Raw genomic sequence first — 18112 nt, 5'->3', positions numbered from 1 at the left:
GTGGTAGAGTGCCTGCCTAGCAAGCACAAGGCTGCTTCAAACCATGGTCCTTTCTTAGTAATGTCTTGTTTTTTGTTTTGGTGATACTGGGGTTTAAACTCAGGGCCTCATGACTTGAGCCACACCTCCAGCCTCTATATATGTATATATTTGTCTTATTAATATATGTATGTATATATTTGGTGGTACTGGGATTCGAATTCAGGACTTCACATTTGCTAGGCATGTGCTCTAACGCTTGAGCTATTTCGTCAGGCCTGTTTTGTGTTGGGTATTTTTAAGATGGTGTTTCACAAACTACTTGCCCTGGATGACATGGAACCATGATCTTCCTGATCTCTGCCTCTCAACTAGCTAAGATTACAGGCATGAGCCACAGCACCCAGCTTCTTACTAATACCTTGAGAGGTTGGTTGAAAAGCAACTTACTCATATAAATAGAAAAGTGACCTAAGACTGAACTTCAATCATTTTATAATAAGCATAGGGAGGACGGGTCCCAAGGACAGTCTGCTAGAGAACTTACATGTCAAGAGGCCATTTTGTGGACCTCCACTGTGATGCCATCATGTTTCTGGGTCACAATGTTCCCATTATCTGCTTCTATACACACCTCAGGAATATCACTGGGGTCAGAGGTTAGCTTAGCTGCTTGCTAGGCTAGAACTGATACCACCCTAACACGATCATCTGATAGGATCCCTGGCAATCCAGATTAAGGACTAATTCTTCATCATAACCTCTAAACGCTGCTCCAAGGTCACCTCCATCCTGCCCATTGCCTACCTTGACCCAGGACTCTGCAGCACTACACATCCTTCTCTGCCCTGTTTCTTTATTCTTAATGACAGAAGCAAGGAGAAAAATCTCCAATTCACACTAAAAATCCCAACTAGACAAGATAGGGACGAAGTCTGGAGTAAGGAGCCCCAGCCTCCCATATACAGACTCAAGAAAACACCCATGTGCTCACTCATGCACACCATGGCTGCACCGGGACCAAAGGCCCTTGCCTGTGACAAGAGGTGAATTGGTTCAGACTAAACTAAAAGACTTCACCCACCTGGGGTGCAGGTAGAGGCTTTTCTAGACCACACCCACCTGCCCTCCAACACTCACAAGTGTTGGGGATTTGACCTCCAAGCTCCTTCCCAGCTCCACTCTGCCAAGCCCGGCCCATCAGCCGCCAGCTCTTAGGGTGGCAGGGCCAGTGCCTGTCATGTACATGACATTCAGCCTCAGTCATGAAGGGAGGGTACTGATCACAGCTATGTCACATTGCTCATAAAAATTGCATTTATCCACAAGGCACTCCGGCCCCTCCGGAGGGCTGTGGGGACCAGACCCAGCACCTTGTCACCCAGGCATAATCTAAGTATACATAAGTATTCCTCATGAACTGCATTTACACATAACCATGGAAACCAAGAAGGACATTAAAAGATAATTTAAAGGCAAAACTATTTTTTTATTTTGTTAAAAATTAAAATTTTTTTTGCTATTAACTTAAAGGGCATGCATTCATACTTCTCCCGAACAGGATGGGGTGTTGGGAGGCAGGCCTGTGGCCATCACAAAGACCCACTGTCCACTCCAGCTAGTCAGGCCGTTAAGTCCAGCACCAGCAAGGCTGGCCACACATGCACTTCAGTTTTTCCTGCAAAGAATTCAGGGCAACACACCTGAGCAGCAGACAGGGACACAGGACAGGCTGGAAGGTCCCATTCTGGAGAGGCGGTGGGCAGGTGAAGAGGGAATGAATGGAAGCAGCAGGCAACATTCTGCCTGCTCCCGGGGCTTCTCTCCTGGAACGAGAGTCTCACTGGTGGCTCTGCCAGGCTAACAGTCTTGAACTACAAACCTTTTAGGGGCAGAAATGGTAGAGAGGGGTGGAGATGAAACACACTGGGCAGCAACCGCTGTAGTCCAAGACAAAGTAAGATTCACAGTCACTTAAACAGGAAAAAATGTCGTGGGGCAAAGCTACAAGAAATGGGGAAACTGAGTCCCTACAGGAGTGGGAGGAAGTGAACCACTTCTTACAGCCAAGCCCACAAAGTTAAGGGACAGTGGTGGGGGACAGGACAGGGGCAGGGACTGAGGCTGTATCTTGCGTGTATGCTGCCTTCAGGCCTGCAGTCACTGTTGAGCCACTGAGGTCTTCCGCACTACACTGCGTGAGCGCAGAGGCGCGCAGAGTAGAGGCCGAGCCTTTCCCACCTCGGATCGCCGAAGGCGCAGAGCCGCCCAAGGCCGCCCTGACCTACACGGGCGCTGCAGGTGGCGCCGCAGTCTCAGAGTTGCCAGGGGCGAAAGAGCTATGCCCGCGCGGGCAAGGGCTGGCTTGGGGGCCTCCTACTGCTGAGCCTTCCTGGCCCCAGATGCGAGCTGTGCGCCACAGGCTGGTGCTGTCGAAAGTCAGGATCCTCTGGCTGGTGGTGGCCTTGGCCGAGGTGGTGAGCGGACAGCTGAAGCCACTGACGCCAGCGGTGCTGCTCCTGGTGGTGGCCATTTGAGCGGCACTGGAGAGAGGCTGGTCAAAGGGTCTGGCTGCTGCAGAGCTCTGGAGCGCCCCAGGCTGGCTAGACTGAAGTCCTGGGCCCATGACTCCAGGGAAGCTGGTGGCAGACACAGGGGGAGCCCCAAAGAGGAATGGCTGGGAGGTGGAAAGCATGGTTCTGGTCGAGCTGCTTGTGGTACTGGCCAGCCTGTTCACCCCAAAGCCAAAGGAGAGTTTTGAAGCAGTGGTGGTGACAGAAGCCACTTCGGAGGGAATGGTGGGCAGGCCAGTGAAAACAGGTGCAGTGGTAAAGGGAGTAGTTAGGTTGAAGGGCGTTGACAAGGAAACAGAGGTAGGTGGCCCCATGCTGCCAAAAATGGGCTTGAAAGTCAAGGTGGTGGTGCCAGTGGTGGCGGAGAGGGTGGAGCTGGAAGAGGCTCCAGGTGTGGCTGAAGGGATCCAGGACATGGGGCTGTCTCTCGTGCTTTCAGGTGGGGTCAGGAAGAGAGGCTGGGATATGGGACAAGCAGAAGACAGGCCAGGAGTGACAGGGGAAGGAGGGTTGGGAGGCCGGCTGCTGTGCACCTCAAACAGGATGCTATTTGGGGTGCAAAGCAGTGGGCTTCCCAACCCTTCTTCCCCCACCACTCCTGGCATGTCTTCTCCTGGCTTCAGGGTGGGGGCGGGGTCCGGGGAGCCTTGGGCTTTTTGCAGAGGTCTCAGCCTGAGGGGCTGGAAGTGACTTGGTGTTCATGACTGCTGTTATGGAGGAAGCAGGGGGCAGCCCCAGGAAAGACACAGAAGAGGTACCTGGCAGGGGACCTGGCAAGGAAGAACCACGAGGGTCCTGAAGGCCAGGTGTCTTGTGGGGAGAAAGGGCTAAAGTGGTGGCTGTCACAGCAGGCTCTGGGAAGGCTGGTGGACCCCCAAGGCTCTCCATCTTCTTGCAGGTCTCCAGCAGAAGGTTCGAACTGAGGGCTGGGAAGGAGGCCAGCGAGGATGCAGGACTAGCTGCAGGCAGGGTGAAAGTGACAGAGGGCTGAGTAGGCAGTGACTTCTCAGGAACAGAAGTGGAGGCTGCATCAGTCTTGTCCTCCAAGGCCTTGTTAAACCACTGGAACCTCGCCTTCCTCTCCAGGTCCAGGTCTTCTGCAGTGATGGGATAGCCAAGCTGAGGAGGCGGAGGCAAGGTCAGTGGAACCCCTCGCCTGCAGGGCAGCAGCCGGGTCTTCCGTCTTCGGCTCCCTGACATGGCAGGTGTGGATGAGGAAGTTCTGGAGTCCTTCTGTGGCCCTGTAGTCCCATCTGCACACTTTTCACCCTGGAACTCCTTGGTGGTCCCCTGTGGAGCTGAAGAATTGGATGAATGACACAGCCCCTCTTCTCTTGCTTTCTTGACTGGTCTCTCTGACATCTGGGAGCCAGAAAAGGCCTGGCTAGAAAAGGGGGGTGAGGTGGGACCCCCTTTCTTCCACAGCTGTGAGATGCCTACTGTAGAGCTGTAGGAACTGGTGATGGCATTGCGGCTAGAGCAAAGGATGTCACCTGTGTGCATGCTTGACACACAAGAGGTGCAAGATCGCTTGCTCCTGAGGTCTTCTGAACTCTGAGAAGTGAGGCCTCTCTTTAGGGACTCAGGCTTAGGCACAAAAGAAGCAGGGTCCCCGGTAGCCAGCAGGGGTTCAGATAAGGCATGTTTGCTTGCAATGCCATCAAGGTACCTTTTCTTGTGTCCCTGCTCATCAGCGAGTATTTGGTCTTCGTCCTTCACGGTCCTTTTCCTCCTGTCTTCGAGGGCACTTGGTGGCAGCTCCTTTGCACCCGGGTCTGGCTCTGCATGGGCTGCAGAGCTGACCATGTGCTCGGGCCCTGGAGGACGCGGGCGCTTGCTGGGAGTGGGAATCCGCACGGTGCCCAGGTGGCACAGCATCGTGGAGTTCCGCGCAGACAGCACGGCCTTCTGGTGGTCACCGTCCCAGCACACGGTGGGCAGCGCCCCCAGCACGGAGTAGCGGGCCTGCGGGATCGGGCAGCGCAGTTGAGGCGTGATGGCCAAGCGGCAGGATGAGGAGGGGGCACGGTCGCCGCGGGGGTCTCGGAGCAGCGGGGTGGGCAGCTACGGGCAAACGTGGAGGACGCGCTGGGCGGCCAAGGGCGGCGGGGAGCGCGGGGACGGCCGGTGGCCGGGCCTGTCCTGTCCTGTGCACAGGGCGGCGGGCCGGGCTTGCCCACGTAGCCTCCCATGGAGGGGAGCTGAGCGGACGTCGGGGTCGGGCCTGCGGACCGTGCGGTGGGACCTGTGAGCGGCCGCGGCGGCGGCTTTAGGACTTCCGTTGACGTCCACGTGGCCGGAGGCGCGGCGATCTGCCAATGGTCGTTGACACGGCGAGTTCCCAGCGAGTGGGAACCTGGCGCGCGACCCTCGGGGCTCGCGGCTCTGTCCCACCCAGCTTGGCACTGGGCATCCGCTCGAACCCCAGCGGTGACAGGCGGAGCAGCGCCCCACTTCACGTGCTTTGGGCCGCGGCAGCGCTGGGGACGCCCGCTCCGGTTTTTTTTGTTGTTTTAATTGGCCACGCTTAGACGAAACAGCTGTAATAAATTCGCAACGGACCTACTGTATAGACTGAGCACCCTTGAGGAACGCTGCCTGAGAGGCCCAAGTCTTTCTCACCCCTCCAAGAACCACCAGCATGTGGTTAGGAGATGCTGGGAACAGGAAGATAGGCTACAGAACTTACTAACTGCTCCACAGGTTCCACCAGGAAGTCTGCCCTTAGGCCTCTTCAGTTGCTTCACCTGGGACTGGCCCTATCCTGGCCCCCAGACACTCCAAATGCTACACATGCATCATGTCCGGGGGCCTAGCTTCCCCAGTGTGCCCCCACAAACAGCAAATCCAAGCGTGTTGTGCAGAGTGCTTACTTTAGGATTGGAAGAAGGCACACAAACTAGCATTTTGGGGAACCCAGCAGGGAAAACAAATGGGAAACTCTTAGCACTCAGCCTGGCTTTGCAGGATTGAAAGAAGCTGTGCAATCATTATTCCTTCCCAGGAGGGAACAAGAGGAATGGAGTGGGAATATCCTGGGGAAAGTTTTCAGACAGCCTCAGAATCCCTAACTTGGCTGTTTGAAAGGCGTCCATTTCCCAAGACTGGAAAAGGTGACTTCTTCAAATGTGAAACAGCAACACAAGACTTCAGAAACATGAGAAAAATTAAGGAAACAGGGCACCCAAAGAAATGAAGAACTACAAACTACCAGAAAAGAATTTAAAATTTCCATCCCATAGTCTCCTGCTATTGTAAATGGGAGAAAAGCAAGTTATGCCTGAAATCTTTTGAATAAGGTGATGTTTATATAATTATTTTGGCATTTACAGAATTTAAATCATACTGACCATATTTATGCATGTGAGTGCCACACTAAAACTTTTCAAATTATTTTCAAACTAGATGAATGCTATTGTGCTTGCATTCATACATCTAAAATTACAGTGAGGTTTCAAGTTTGCATTATATTGTGAATCATCTCTTCATGTCTTTTGCCCATTATGCTTTTTAGTAATTTGTAAAGGCTCTGTAATGCAATGGCCATTTATCTCACATTTGCTACAAATGTATCTGATTTGTTGTCTCTTTTCTAGTTCTTTCCTTTCTGTTTATGATTAGGAAGGCTCCTTCACCCTGAGATCAATAAATATTTGCCTGTCCTCCACTTCCCTCACCCAGTCATCTCACTTTACTGACATCTCTAAAGCCTAGGGACCAACGATATTGTCCTCATTCCATGAGTCACCTGACAAAATTATAGTGACAATCGGATAAAGGCTTTTTATGAAAATGAGTTGATCCTTCTTAATATGGCTCATGATTTGAAATCCTCAGTCATCTGTTTTGTTTCTTGCCAAAATATACATTTATGTCTTCTTCATTCAGCCACCTAACAGCTGTGCCCATTTTTTTAGGTGTCCTAGAACGCTGATGGCGAATTTCCAGGGCCACGCTCTCCCAGGGAGTTTCTTCTTGATAATTGGACTGTGGTGGTCCATAAAGTACCCACTGAAGTTCTTTCATGAAAAGGGGAAAAAGAGCAGGCTGAGCCAGCAGCAGCAGCGTCTCGAGGTCATTGAAGCCGCAGTCAGGACTGTGTTTTCTGTCATTGGTAAGAACAGAAGTCATTTGGCCCAGGGAAGCTCCCCATCACACCAGAACTTTTAGTCCATTTTCTGAACCTTGTGAAATAGATATTTTACTGGCAGAGTCAACAGGACAAGGATTTTCAGGTGGCCACATGGCCACTATATCATAACATCCATTGTGTCAAGAGTGTTAATAGTTAAAAGAAACTTATGTCATATTCTCTCTGAAAAACTACCAAATAAACTACATTCTTTGCCCTACGATGAAGGTATAGAAAGTTGTAGGAACAGAACACATACTGTATGAAAAAGATAAAACAAACAGAAAAAGGAACAAATTAGAGTAAGCTCATATACATGTTATGAGAAAGTACTAATTTAGTTCATTTAAGAAAAATCATCTTCCCCTCCCCAAGTGTGTCTCCTTTTAGAATCTTGGGGTAGTTAATGCCCAACTCAATGGCATATCCTCCATCCTCAACTCTCAAGTAATTCTAGAGAGGGGGAGTTTGTGTAGGGATGCTAGTAAGCCTGCAGAGGGCTGCCTTTAAAGGGATTTTCTTTTACTCTGCCCATCCTGACAAAATCTCCCCACTTCTGCTGTTCTCATCATCCTTTTCATCCACTGGTGGCTCTTAAGGAACAAGTAGCAGTGAAAGTAACAAGTGTTCCACCTTGGGGGTCAGCCTGCACCACAGTAGCGAGGGATCTTATTGTGAGATGGCCTTCTGCCACTTGCCATCCTTGGCCTATATTTCCCAGGACAGAATGAAGCAATGACAGTAGCTTCCCTTGGACTAAGTAAGGCTTGCCTAGCTTTGCCTAATCCGGCTGAATTTTCCCACTTTCAGTTCAGGTATCAGAAAACTTTTTCTGGAGTGAAGTGGCCAGGACTCTATGGCTCAAATGTGCAACATCAACTTTACCTAAACAAAGCTAGAAGTGTTTGCCATCTTGCTGGGTGGAAAAGATACTCATTCAACAGCTAGCTCCTGAGTTCCTACCACATGCCAGGACTCACTGTTCTGAGTACAGGGATGCCTTGCTTCTCAGGGCCTCCCGGGTCATTTTCACAAATTCTCTGATCCCTTACAGGTGAATTCAGAAAGGAGCTTGTTTGAGAAACAAATGTTTGGGGAACAGGGTCCAGAAGGTTGTCAGAGGACTTTTCAGGCTCCCCCCAAAACATTTTGGGTACCAGACATAAAGACAAATCTCCCTTAGAAGGGATAAGTACTGTGAACTACCCTGAGCCACAACTTCACCCATCTTCTGGCCCCAGTCTTGCCTCTCCTTAGGCAGTATGGCCAGAAACATGCAGCAGGGCTTTCACCTTGTTCAGTGTTTCACAAAAAAGGGCTAGTGGAGAGGTTCAAGGTGTAGGCTGAGTTCAAAAGCCAGTATGACAAAAAAAAAAAAAAAAAAAAAGTAAAAGAGGGCCAGAGATGCTCACAGGTCACAGAGCTTGCCCTGTGCTGAGAAAGGGTACTCACTTTACTTCAAGTGGATCCTCATAGGCACACCTGGGAGCTGCTTCCACACCTCAGGCAGGTACAAGGGTCTTCATCACAGTGCATCTCTGCATAGATTCTTCATTTAGCCTAAGTATTTCTTCCTGGGAACTCTTCACTTCTCACCTGGCAGGGGAGCCCGTATGAGCCACATACCACCTAAGTGGTAATGCTTTGTTTTTATCTCTGGTGCAGGACAAATTTCCTGGCAACCTGTGTGTGTGTGCATACTGTTACTACTTCTTCTTCCCCATCCTCAACCCCAAAGGAGCAACAAAGACCAAGTGTCTATGCAGATTACTCAGCAAACATTTTATGCTAAAGTGGCAGCACTCCAGGCAGCAAAGTAGGTCTATTGAACTGTAGGTCACTGTCACCCACATTTGGACTTTGTGCTCTTTCGATTATCTTCTGTTTGTGAGCTACTCTTCCCTCTTCACTTTCTACTCTTGCTTTCCTGCAGGGATCCTGGCAGAGCAGTTTGTTCCAGATGGGCCCCACCTCCACCTCTCCCATGAAAACCACTGGGTGAAGCTAATGAACTGGCAGCACTTCACCATGTACCTGTTCTTTGCAATCTCAGGCATCATTGACATGCTCACCTACCATTCCACCCACATCGTGCCTTTGGGGGTGGACAGATTGATTATGGCTGTGGCGATATTCAATGAAGGTAACTTAGTGGAACAGATGGAGAGAAGGGAGGAGAAATGGACAGGTGAATTTATGAGCGATCAGAAAATGTAAGATGACGAATGTGGAAATATAATAACCTTCCCTAGATACTCCAATTCTCAGCATCTAAAACCAGATTAGGACTTGTTCCTATACTCTAGATTGTCCAGATGACATATTCTATAAAGCAGTCTACGAAATCCAGATTTGTAGGCAGTTCTCAAAGCCTCTGGCTAACACTGCACACACCCTACCACCTTCCTGTGTGTGGGTACACATGTGTATACACACTCATACAAACCAAATGCCCAAGGCTGGTCGAATGCTACCCTGCAAGACAAATCCTTTTGGTGAAGGAAGAGAAACTGTGCACCCCACCCTAACCTACCACCTAGGCTGTTCTGTCTAGCCCCTATTAGAAATCTCAGGAGACTTCAGTGTATTAGTGAGCTTTCCATCCCTATAGCGATATACCTGACAGGCTATTAATGAAGAGATTTGTATTTGTGGATTCAAGTCCACAATTAGGTGGCACGATAGGTTCAGCATCTGGTATGGAAAACACCTCATGGCAGGACTATATGTAGGCGCAAAATGGTCACTTTTTGAACTATGAACAGAGACTGAGACGGGGTCCCACAATCTTGAGGACACAACCCCAGTAACCTAAAAACCTTCTAATACACTACAGTGGGGCCCAAACCTTTATATGTGAGAACACTGAGAGACACACAAACAGTGCCCATATACCCGCAAGAGGGCATTACATTATGCCTCATGCTCCTAAGTGCATGAAAAAGCATTTTGTCATCCAACAACCTCACCCACTTCAGTACTTCAAAGAGCTGAAAAGCACTGAATGAAGGCAAAACTGAACTTCATATCAGCCCCAGGATCCACCTACCTTGCCCATCCTGTATGGAACCCTACCATGGGTTCTGTAAAGAGATTTAAAGATATATCCACAAAATAAACCTTATCTGCATCTGTTGCCCAGTAATGTTGTGTAAACCTACTTCCTAAATGCTGAAAAATCTAGCTTTGACACAGATATAGGAAGAAATTCTAATAATGGGAAAAGCCCAGAGTAAACTGTCCCAGGTAGAAACAAGCAAGTCTGATGGCTGTCATTTGGTTTGTGGCAGGTTTTCTCTTCTACTACCACATTCATAACCGACCTCCACTGGACCAGCACATCCACTTGCTCCTGACATTTGCTTTGTTTGGAGGGAGTATCAGTGTCTTCCTAGAGGTGATCTTTCGAGACAATATTGTGCTGGAACTTTTCCGAACCAGTCTCGTTATTCTCCAGGGAACCTGGTTCTGGCAGGTGATTATTCACATCAACACTCAAATGGTCTGAATTGAGAAGCCCCTTTGAGCAGACCCAAGCTGTTGCCTGAAAATGCACCAGACATACCATGGGAATGGGTTCAAATGGCCCTTTTCTCCTCACATCCACTCCTTGACCTGTGCACTTTCTCCATTAATATCCTGCTGATGCACCATTACCTTGCACAGGTCCCATCTGCTAAATGCTCACATGAAACACAGGTCCTACAGTTTTGCAGCTTTTAAATCAGCCTATACTAATTTAGTAATTTTCCTTGTGTGAGAGGATTTCTGTGCTCATGGACACGCAGGAACCATGAAGTAGTGGGAAGCATGAGTCACTCTGGTGGCCATGGATGAAGGCTAGGTTGCTTCTCAGGACAACTAACCACAAGATCAACTTCTCCATCTAATCCTCCAGATTGGGTTTGTGCTATTCCCCCTTTTTGGAGCACCTGAATGGGACCAGAAGGACGAGCACAACATCATGTTCATCACCATGTGTTTCAGCTGGCACTATGTGGCTGCCCTCTGCATTGTGGCCGCCAACTACTCTCTTGTTTACTGGTATGTTTGAGAAAAGGTAACTTTTTTCTTTTGGTAGCACTGGGGTTTGAATTCAGTCTTGCCTTTGCTAGGCAGGTGGCACTTGAGCCACACCTTCACCTCATTTTGCTTTAGGTTATTTTTCAAATAGGGTCTTGCATTTATCCCCAGGGCTGGCCTCCTGATCCTATTTAGGCTTCCCAAGTTGTTGAGATAAGTGAATACCACCATGCCCAGCTTTTTACTGGTTAAGATGGGAGTATTACTCAGTTTTTCACGATGCTGGCCTAGGACCCTGATCCTCCGGATCTCTGTCTCCCATGTTGCTACGATTACAGGCATAAGCCAGTGTCTGGTTTAAGAAGGTAACTTTTGCCAAGTTTTTTACTCCAAGCCAACCCCTAAATATTGCTGATTAATTTCTACCACCTAGTGGATACCAACTATACGTGAGGCACTCTTCACTCCCAGTTAGCTATCACAACTTTGTAAACAAGGGTGACAAGGTTTTTCAAAGTTAAATGGCCTGAGGCTGGTGGGGTGGCTCAAGTGGTTAAAAGTGCCTGAGTTCAAACCCCAGTGCCATCAAAGTTAAATGGCCTGACTGGGTCACAGTAACCTGATAGATCCAGTTTTCAAATGTAGCTCTAACAAATTTGAAGCCTGTGGTGTGATGGGGGAAAACTCTGAAATAGGAATCTGTACTGAATTCTAGTCCCTGCTCTGTCACTAATTTATCCTGGACCCATCACCTTTCTCTGGACTTGCCTACTTCCCAGAGATGATGTGACTATCGCAAGATACACTAAAGCAGAAAGTGCTCTCTAAGATGCTCTTCAGCTGTATACAGACTAACAGCTATTAAATCCTATGCTTACTATGACCCAGGCACCATGGAAAGCACGTTCACTGTACTGCCCCATTTACCCTCAGTGCTTTATGATGTACTTTGAATATTTTACAGCAAGGAAAAACCAAGGTTTCAAATGGTTGAATAACGTGAACAAGGTCACCCAACTAGTAAATGGCAGAGCAGGAGTAACCTTTTAGAATATGGTATTACCGTTCTGTTGCTATTACAACTGTCTCTGCTTTTCCCCATGTTTTTATTTCCCTAAACCCAAGGCAGACATATTTTACCCCGAAAGATCCCACACAGGCCAACAGAAGAGAGCTAAGGCCATGGTTTCCTTCAGGTCTGCTTCCTGGTCAGTGATACAGCAAGCTGGATGGCAGGAGACCTAAATTTAGTCTCAACTATGACATCTCAGTCACCATGAGTTCCTTTATGAAGCAAGAGACTGAAAAAGTAAGATAGACATGCAATCCCCGTATTTAACAGATGTGGAGAAAAGACTCTTAAGAACCAGTAGATTCTTTCACATCCTTGGGTAATGGAATAAGGGACTTTTCTGGCTAATCTAATCAGTTCTTTATGGTTTCTCTATTAAAGCCTTCTGACCCGCATGAAGAGACATGGAGGAGAAATCATTGGGATTCAGAACCTGAAGTCTGACCACACTTACCAGGCAGCTCTTCTGAGTGGCTCAGATGAGGAATGAGATCGAGTCACAGAGAGGTGGAGACCTCCTAACCTGTTGACCTGCAGCAGCTGGACAGAATGTAGCTTGCCCCTCCACTTTTTTTTGGCGTGCTCCTAGGGTCCATCCATTTGCATCTCCCTTATTTAATACAAAGCTGGAGGCTTGAATACAGGAAATTAGATTTTGAGTGATTTGTACAATTTTGCTGTTTAGATTTTTAGGCATAATTTAACTTAAAGTCTGTATTAGCATAACATCCTTCATAAAGAAAAATTAGTATCTATGAGCAGCAAGCCTGTGCATCTCTGTGTAGAGGAATTACAGATTCTGAAAGCCTAGAACAGGAAGTGACCTTGTGGAGGTGTTGAGGAAATACCATCAAGACAAGAAACCAAGCGACACTCAGAGAAGTAGAACTCAGATTTTATTTTACGACGGCAGTCCCAGATGAGCTCACACTCAAAATTCTGGGCCCCCAACAATGAATTCACAGGATTCTTAAAGGGCAGTGCAGGGCATCAAGTTACAAGGAATGTGTGAAGGTTAATAGGTGAGCCAGTGCTGGGTGAGAGACCTGGGGTTGTTTAGATAGGAGCAACAGGGAAGATCTGCTTTGGAAAGTCTGTTTACAGGAGACCAAGGAAGGAAGGAATGGGGAATTCTCTCTACATGGGGCCTTTTTGTCTTAGCCCTGAACTCATTTTATGGCTTAACTAGCAATTTCTCGTGTCCTACGGCCTGCTTCAAGAAAATCTTCTTGTTCAGAAAAAGCACATTATGTATGTATGAATCCAGCAGGACATGGTGCTGTTTCTGATAACTTGCCCCTCTGTTTATCAACAAAGCAGGTAACTGGGCTGGGAATGACTCAAGTGGTAGCATGCCTGCCTAGCAAGCATGAGGCCCTGGGTTCAACCCCCAGTGCCACAAAAAAAAAAAAAAATAGATACTTTGTCAGAAAGATGTATCAGGACTTACGTGGATGACAGTGCCATTAATTAAGAGCTACAATTCTCAATTTTTTTTTTTTAAAGTAAAGCAATTCACAACCTTTGGTACTTTTTTTTTGTGGTACTGGGGTCTGAACTCGGGGCCACTTTGAGCCATTCCAACATCCCTTTTGAGTGTGTGTGTGTGTGTGTGTGTGTGTGTGTGTGAAAGAGAGAGAGAGAGAGAGAGAGAGAGAGAGAAAGAAGGGTTTTTTCCAAGATAGAGTCTTGCAAACTTTTTGTTCAGACTGGCTTTGAACTGAGATCCTCCTGATCTCTGCCTCCTGAGTAGCTAGGATTACAGGAGTGAGCCTATGGCGCCTGGCTGCTTTGGTACTTTAAACATTGCCTGTTAAACATTTTCTAACTAGTGTACCAGAGTATTGCAATACCATAGTTGATAAGGACCAAAGTTAGGTAATTTTTAAAAATCAAGGTATTAGTTACTGGTCCAGTGGAGAATTGAAAGTCAGCTTTTCTGACTTATCAAAGTTACCCTACTAGTGAATAGCTATACAAGAAATCTGTATAATGAGATATGGAGAAAAATGTCAGGTTTGAAAGGCACTGGATTTTAACTTAGCTGAAAACAAAGGATATGAATTCTGAATTCGTCTTGGTTCTGGGTATTTTTTTAAGAACTTCCTTCAACAAATATCAAACATCCACTTTGCACCAGCACTGAAATTGTTACAAGGACTGATGAGGTTTGTGACCATGAAGAGTCACCAGTCTGTCATCAGGGAAAGCAATGTGGGCCATTTTATGTGTGTGTATATACATATATATACACCCACAGCGTGATGGGTGCTGTGAAAGCCAAGTACAAACCATGAAGAGGGGGAAAAGAAATGGGGAGTCTGTCCTATGGAAAAAGCAGATTCCAGGCATGGAGAATAGCAGGTTTAACAGTAAAGAAGGCACAAAAGACTGTTGGAAATTAAACATATAAAGTTCTACAAATGATAAAAGTGGGCTAGCACAAAGCTAAAAGTATCTCAGAACCAAATCACACCTTTGCCTGGTACAGCATTTTTGATTGAGATGCATTCTATCTCACTTGGCTCCCACAACCTCCTAATGTAAGCACATGAGGTCCCTCCCACAGGCTGCATAGCCTATGGTCACAGAGCCACCAGGTGGCAAAGCCTGTCTCCAGCATGACTTGAAAGTCTGGTGTCTCTCACATCTACCCTGCTAACCTCACACACATCTGGTAAAGATAATTTATATTATTTTGCATGTTCTTTGGAAGAAATGCTGTACTCAAGTGAAAGGTTAGCCAGACTTTCAGAGTTGAAGTCACACTTAGGGACTAACAGTGAGTTTACTAAAAACATGAATTTCATTATTAAAAAACTCCTGGGTCCCCTCTCAGGATCTACTTGGTTTATCAGCTGAGCAGGAACTCAATCATTCATTCCCCAAGTACTGGAGGACATACTAACAACAATTAATATAAAATGCATTTTTCCTTAGAAATTATAATTAGGAAGAAGAACCTACAATTTGGTTTTACTTTTGTAGAAAACATCTACATCTGAGGGTGTCTGGGCTTTTATTTTGTTGTTGTTTGAGGCAGGGTCTCACTACATAGGCCAGGCTGACCTCAAACTCATGTCTTCCTATTGTTCCTTCCTAGAGTAGTGCTGAGATTATGGGCATGTACCACAATGCCTGGCTTCATATTTGAGATTTTTTTTTTTTTACAAGGGTAGAAATACTCTAAGGAAATACAGTATTTTTCAGAGTGAAGAGGTTAAAATGTGAAGATCAGATATAAAATATTAAAATTTTTTTTGCTGTCCTTCACATAAAAGGTTTGGGAGACCGTCATGGAAGTGACAAGCCCTGGCATAAACATTCTTAAATGTGGTGTTAAAAGTACAAATCCGTCAGAACTCCATTCACCAGAACCTGTCTTGAACACATGGCTAATAATTCTACCAAACCTCTGTCAAACGGAAGCTCACCAGAAGTTCCTCAGGAATTACTTCCTGCGAAAATCCACCACACTGACCATGACTTGGAGTCCCCTGAGTCTGCGTACAAAAGCAGCATGTTACAGATACTTGGGCTGTCACTGACCACCACCAGTAACTGGAGGCTCCATGCTACACCATTAACAGGCTGGTAGGGCCAAAGTTCAACTTCCTAGGGCATCAACCCACAATGGCATCTTGAAACAGACTTGTTTTACATCCCTGCTCTAGGATACACATGTCTGCATGTATAAAGCAGACAGGCACAATTGGGTGACTTCAGTATACAAAAGCGTGGTGTAGGGTAAGGCTGAGTGCCAAAGCTATTTCTATGGGATTTGTTAAGTAAATTCAGAAAGGGTTTGTTTTTAAACAGCAGTGATTATCTGAGACAAGATATCTCAACTTTCTTTTTTGTATATAGAAACTGTCTCAAGGCTTTCTATGTGATTTGGAAATAACAAGGTGCAAGTATCAGAGTATTGTAAAGCAGGTGAACTCTCCCTTACTCGGTAAAAGACTGTGTTTTTCCTCACAGCAGAAACCTACCTCTGTCGTTGCCAGTCTTATTCCCATGCCATTCCTCTCTGTACCCACTAAGAGCTCAATCTCACCTTAGCCTATCATCTCTGCTCTTTGTTGGCTTTCCTTTTTTTGGGGGGGGTTGTGGGGGACTGGAGTTTGAATGCAAGGCTACATGCTTGTAAGGCAGGTGCTCTTATCACTTCAGATGCACTTCCAGCCCACCTCTGCTTTTTCTAACCCAGGCTTTCCACCTCCCAACTCTGTGATCAGCCCCAATGCTTACGAGGACATATTCCAGCCATCCTCCCCTTAAGAATTCAGCCCAAAGGGAACTTGTCTAAGTATCAGAAGACTGGATTTTCATCTTAGTTCTCTTTAACTTCAACTCAAACTCACATCTTACACTTAAAAGGGGGCATGGAAACATCTATTTGACAGAAGTGCTATGAAATCAAACAGAACTGCAAAGCCGCTGTGTAACCAACAAGCCACTCTAATTCTCTCTGCTCCTCCGCAACTTGCCAAATCACTCAACTTTAATCCAGCTGCCATTTAAGCAAGGCTATTTCTATTCTATGGCCTCCAGATCTACTTTCCCATCCAAGCCCCATAAAATACATTCACTAAAGTTCCACAGATTAAAGGTAATTTTTTTAATAATTTGCATACTTTCAAGAGAGACAGAGAAGTCCTATGACTTCAGAAAAGATTCCCACCCAGCCCTGCTCCACATTCAGAGGTCTATAGAGTAGACCCTGGGTAAATGGAGGTGTATGGTTCTAAGGAGACCGCTGTTGAGGGAAAACTGCAAATGCTCAGGATGCACAGAGTTTAAACTCAACAGGTAACAACACAGGACTGACTGAGCTTCACTGCATCCACTGAGCTATTGCATACGCATAAGTTATTTATTGACCACACTTGGCCAAAACCATAAATAAGGCAGGGTTACTGTACTGGGAATGACCAGTGCTTAAGTACTTAAGACATTTTAAAATATCATTCTGTGCTCTTCCTGTAGCTGATGGTGGCTGAGAAGTGTGAACTAGCCAGTAATAAGTGAATTTAAGTCCAGAATGTTTCTGAAGCCCCACACCCATCCCTCCATTGGAGCAATGGTCAACAAACTTTTTCTTAAAGGTCAATTAAAAGAAAAAGTTTGGGCTTAAGGGACATACAGTCTCTGACATCTACTCACTTCTGCCTTCTAACTCAAAAACAATCATAGATACTACATAAGCGATATGAGATGTGTTCCAATAAAACTTTATTTACAAAAACAGATGGCTAGCCCTAAGAGCCTGGTTTACGACCCCTTCTTTAGAACAAAACAGAATGCACAATCTGAACTGTAAAAAAGTCTATGCTTCAAAAGCAGCATCTCTGCTGTCATTCCCCTACTGTCTGTCCACTGGCTCTGGACTTGCATGTGAACAGGCCTGCCAAAGGCAACATCAGCAAGTGAGGGTCTAGACACGATCAAGATCCCAAAGCCCATCTTAGGAAGGAGTTGCAAACTAATCTCACTTCAGGGAATCCACATTACCTCACCTCCTATGTGATCCCCACCTTACATCCTCTCAATTACTATGTAGTTATCGAATCAGCCACCCACTTGCTAAGATTCTTCCTATTCTTTCACTCTGGTCAAAAGAATAAGTAATCAGTTTAGGAGGGCTAAAGCTTAGTTTCTATTTGATAAAAGATATACAATAAGTTCTTAAAAAAATAAGTTACACAAAATTTTCTGGATACAAAACTCATATCCAGAACATAAGTCAAAGATGACCAAAAGCTAAAAAGTACAACCCTCACATAGAACAAAACTTATTCACTGCCTGCCCACTCTCTGGGCGTTCTACTTTTAGGAGAACTTTGGCTTGTATGTTGTAACTGTGACCTCCCATGACTCTTAACAGATTCTTCTCCTGGACTGGTACAGAGCAGACCCAGGAGCTCTGAACAGGACCATTCTCACATTCAACTGTAGAATGTGATAGCAGAATCTAGGCCATAGTTGCTATCACCCCTGACTGGTCTGCTTCAAGCAGACAAGCTGAGAGGAATGAGGCAACCTCCTTGCTCCTGTCCTTTCAGCCAGGACAGACCAGGCCTGGTCTCTTATGGAAGCCACTTCTCTGTCACTGTTGTTCAGGTGCTTGTTTAGGAGATGGAGCTGTGGTCACAACAACAGTGGAGACAGCTTTGGAAGACCCAGATGCTGTGCCTTGTTGGAGATGGGATGCAGGGACTGTCTGGATGCGCACCTGTTTGCAAACACAGAAGTCTGGTCAGTAGACTGCAAGTGGGCTCATCAGTTAGGAACAGCAAAGGAGGCGGAGAAACCTGATGCAGCCAAAAGCCT

General features: G+C 46.6%; 2 protein-coding genes and 2 pseudogenes across 9 annotated transcripts in view; 1 reads left to right on the top strand and 3 right to left on the bottom strand.

Annotated features, from left to right (window-relative positions):
• Tmem45b (transmembrane protein 45B) overlaps positions 1-12427 on the top strand; it is a 33321-nt gene extending 20894 nt beyond the window's left edge. For 2 of the 4 annotated variants that reach the window (XM_020166959.2, XM_074066341.1), the window contains exons 2-6: positions 6470-6666; positions 8618-8827; positions 9975-10159; positions 10583-10728; positions 12161-12427. In XM_020166959.2, the coding sequence (XP_020022548.1) occupies positions 6486-6666; positions 8618-8827; positions 9975-10159; positions 10583-10728; positions 12161-12269 (831 nt within the window). In that variant the 5' untranslated portion in view covers positions 6470-6485 and the 3' untranslated portion in view covers positions 12270-12427. Of the gene's footprint in view, positions 1-3638; positions 3691-6469; positions 6667-8349; positions 8501-8617; positions 8828-9974; positions 10160-10582; positions 10729-12160 lie in introns of those variants that run through there. The other 2 variants (XM_074066340.1, XM_074066342.1) reach the window with 2 other exon arrangements.
• On the bottom strand, positions 457-770 carry LOC141420864 (ragulator complex protein LAMTOR5 pseudogene; annotated as a pseudogene).
• On the bottom strand, positions 2264-5195 carry LOC109688544 (nuclear envelope pore membrane protein POM 121 pseudogene; annotated as a pseudogene).
• Positions 12428-12662: 235 nt separating the features above from the next.
• Positions 12663-18112, bottom strand: part of Nfrkb (nuclear factor related to kappaB binding protein) — a 37282-nt gene continuing 31832 nt past the window's right edge. For all 5 annotated transcript variants that reach the window (XM_020166968.2, XM_020166965.2, XM_020166966.2 and 2 more), the window contains one exon: positions 12663-18014. In XM_020166968.2, coding sequence (XP_020022557.1) covers positions 17889-18014 — 126 coding nt within the window. In that variant the 3' untranslated portion in view covers positions 12663-17888. The remainder of the gene's footprint in view (positions 18015-18112) is intronic.

The sequence above is a fragment of the Castor canadensis genome, chromosome 2, assembly GCF_047511655.1.
Source record: "Castor canadensis chromosome 2, mCasCan1.hap1v2, whole genome shotgun sequence".
NCBI classification, from domain to species: domain Eukaryota; kingdom Metazoa; phylum Chordata; class Mammalia; order Rodentia; family Castoridae; genus Castor; species Castor canadensis.
The sequence above is the reverse complement of the archived record's forward strand: the minus strand, read 5'-3'. Positions and strand labels throughout refer to the sequence as shown.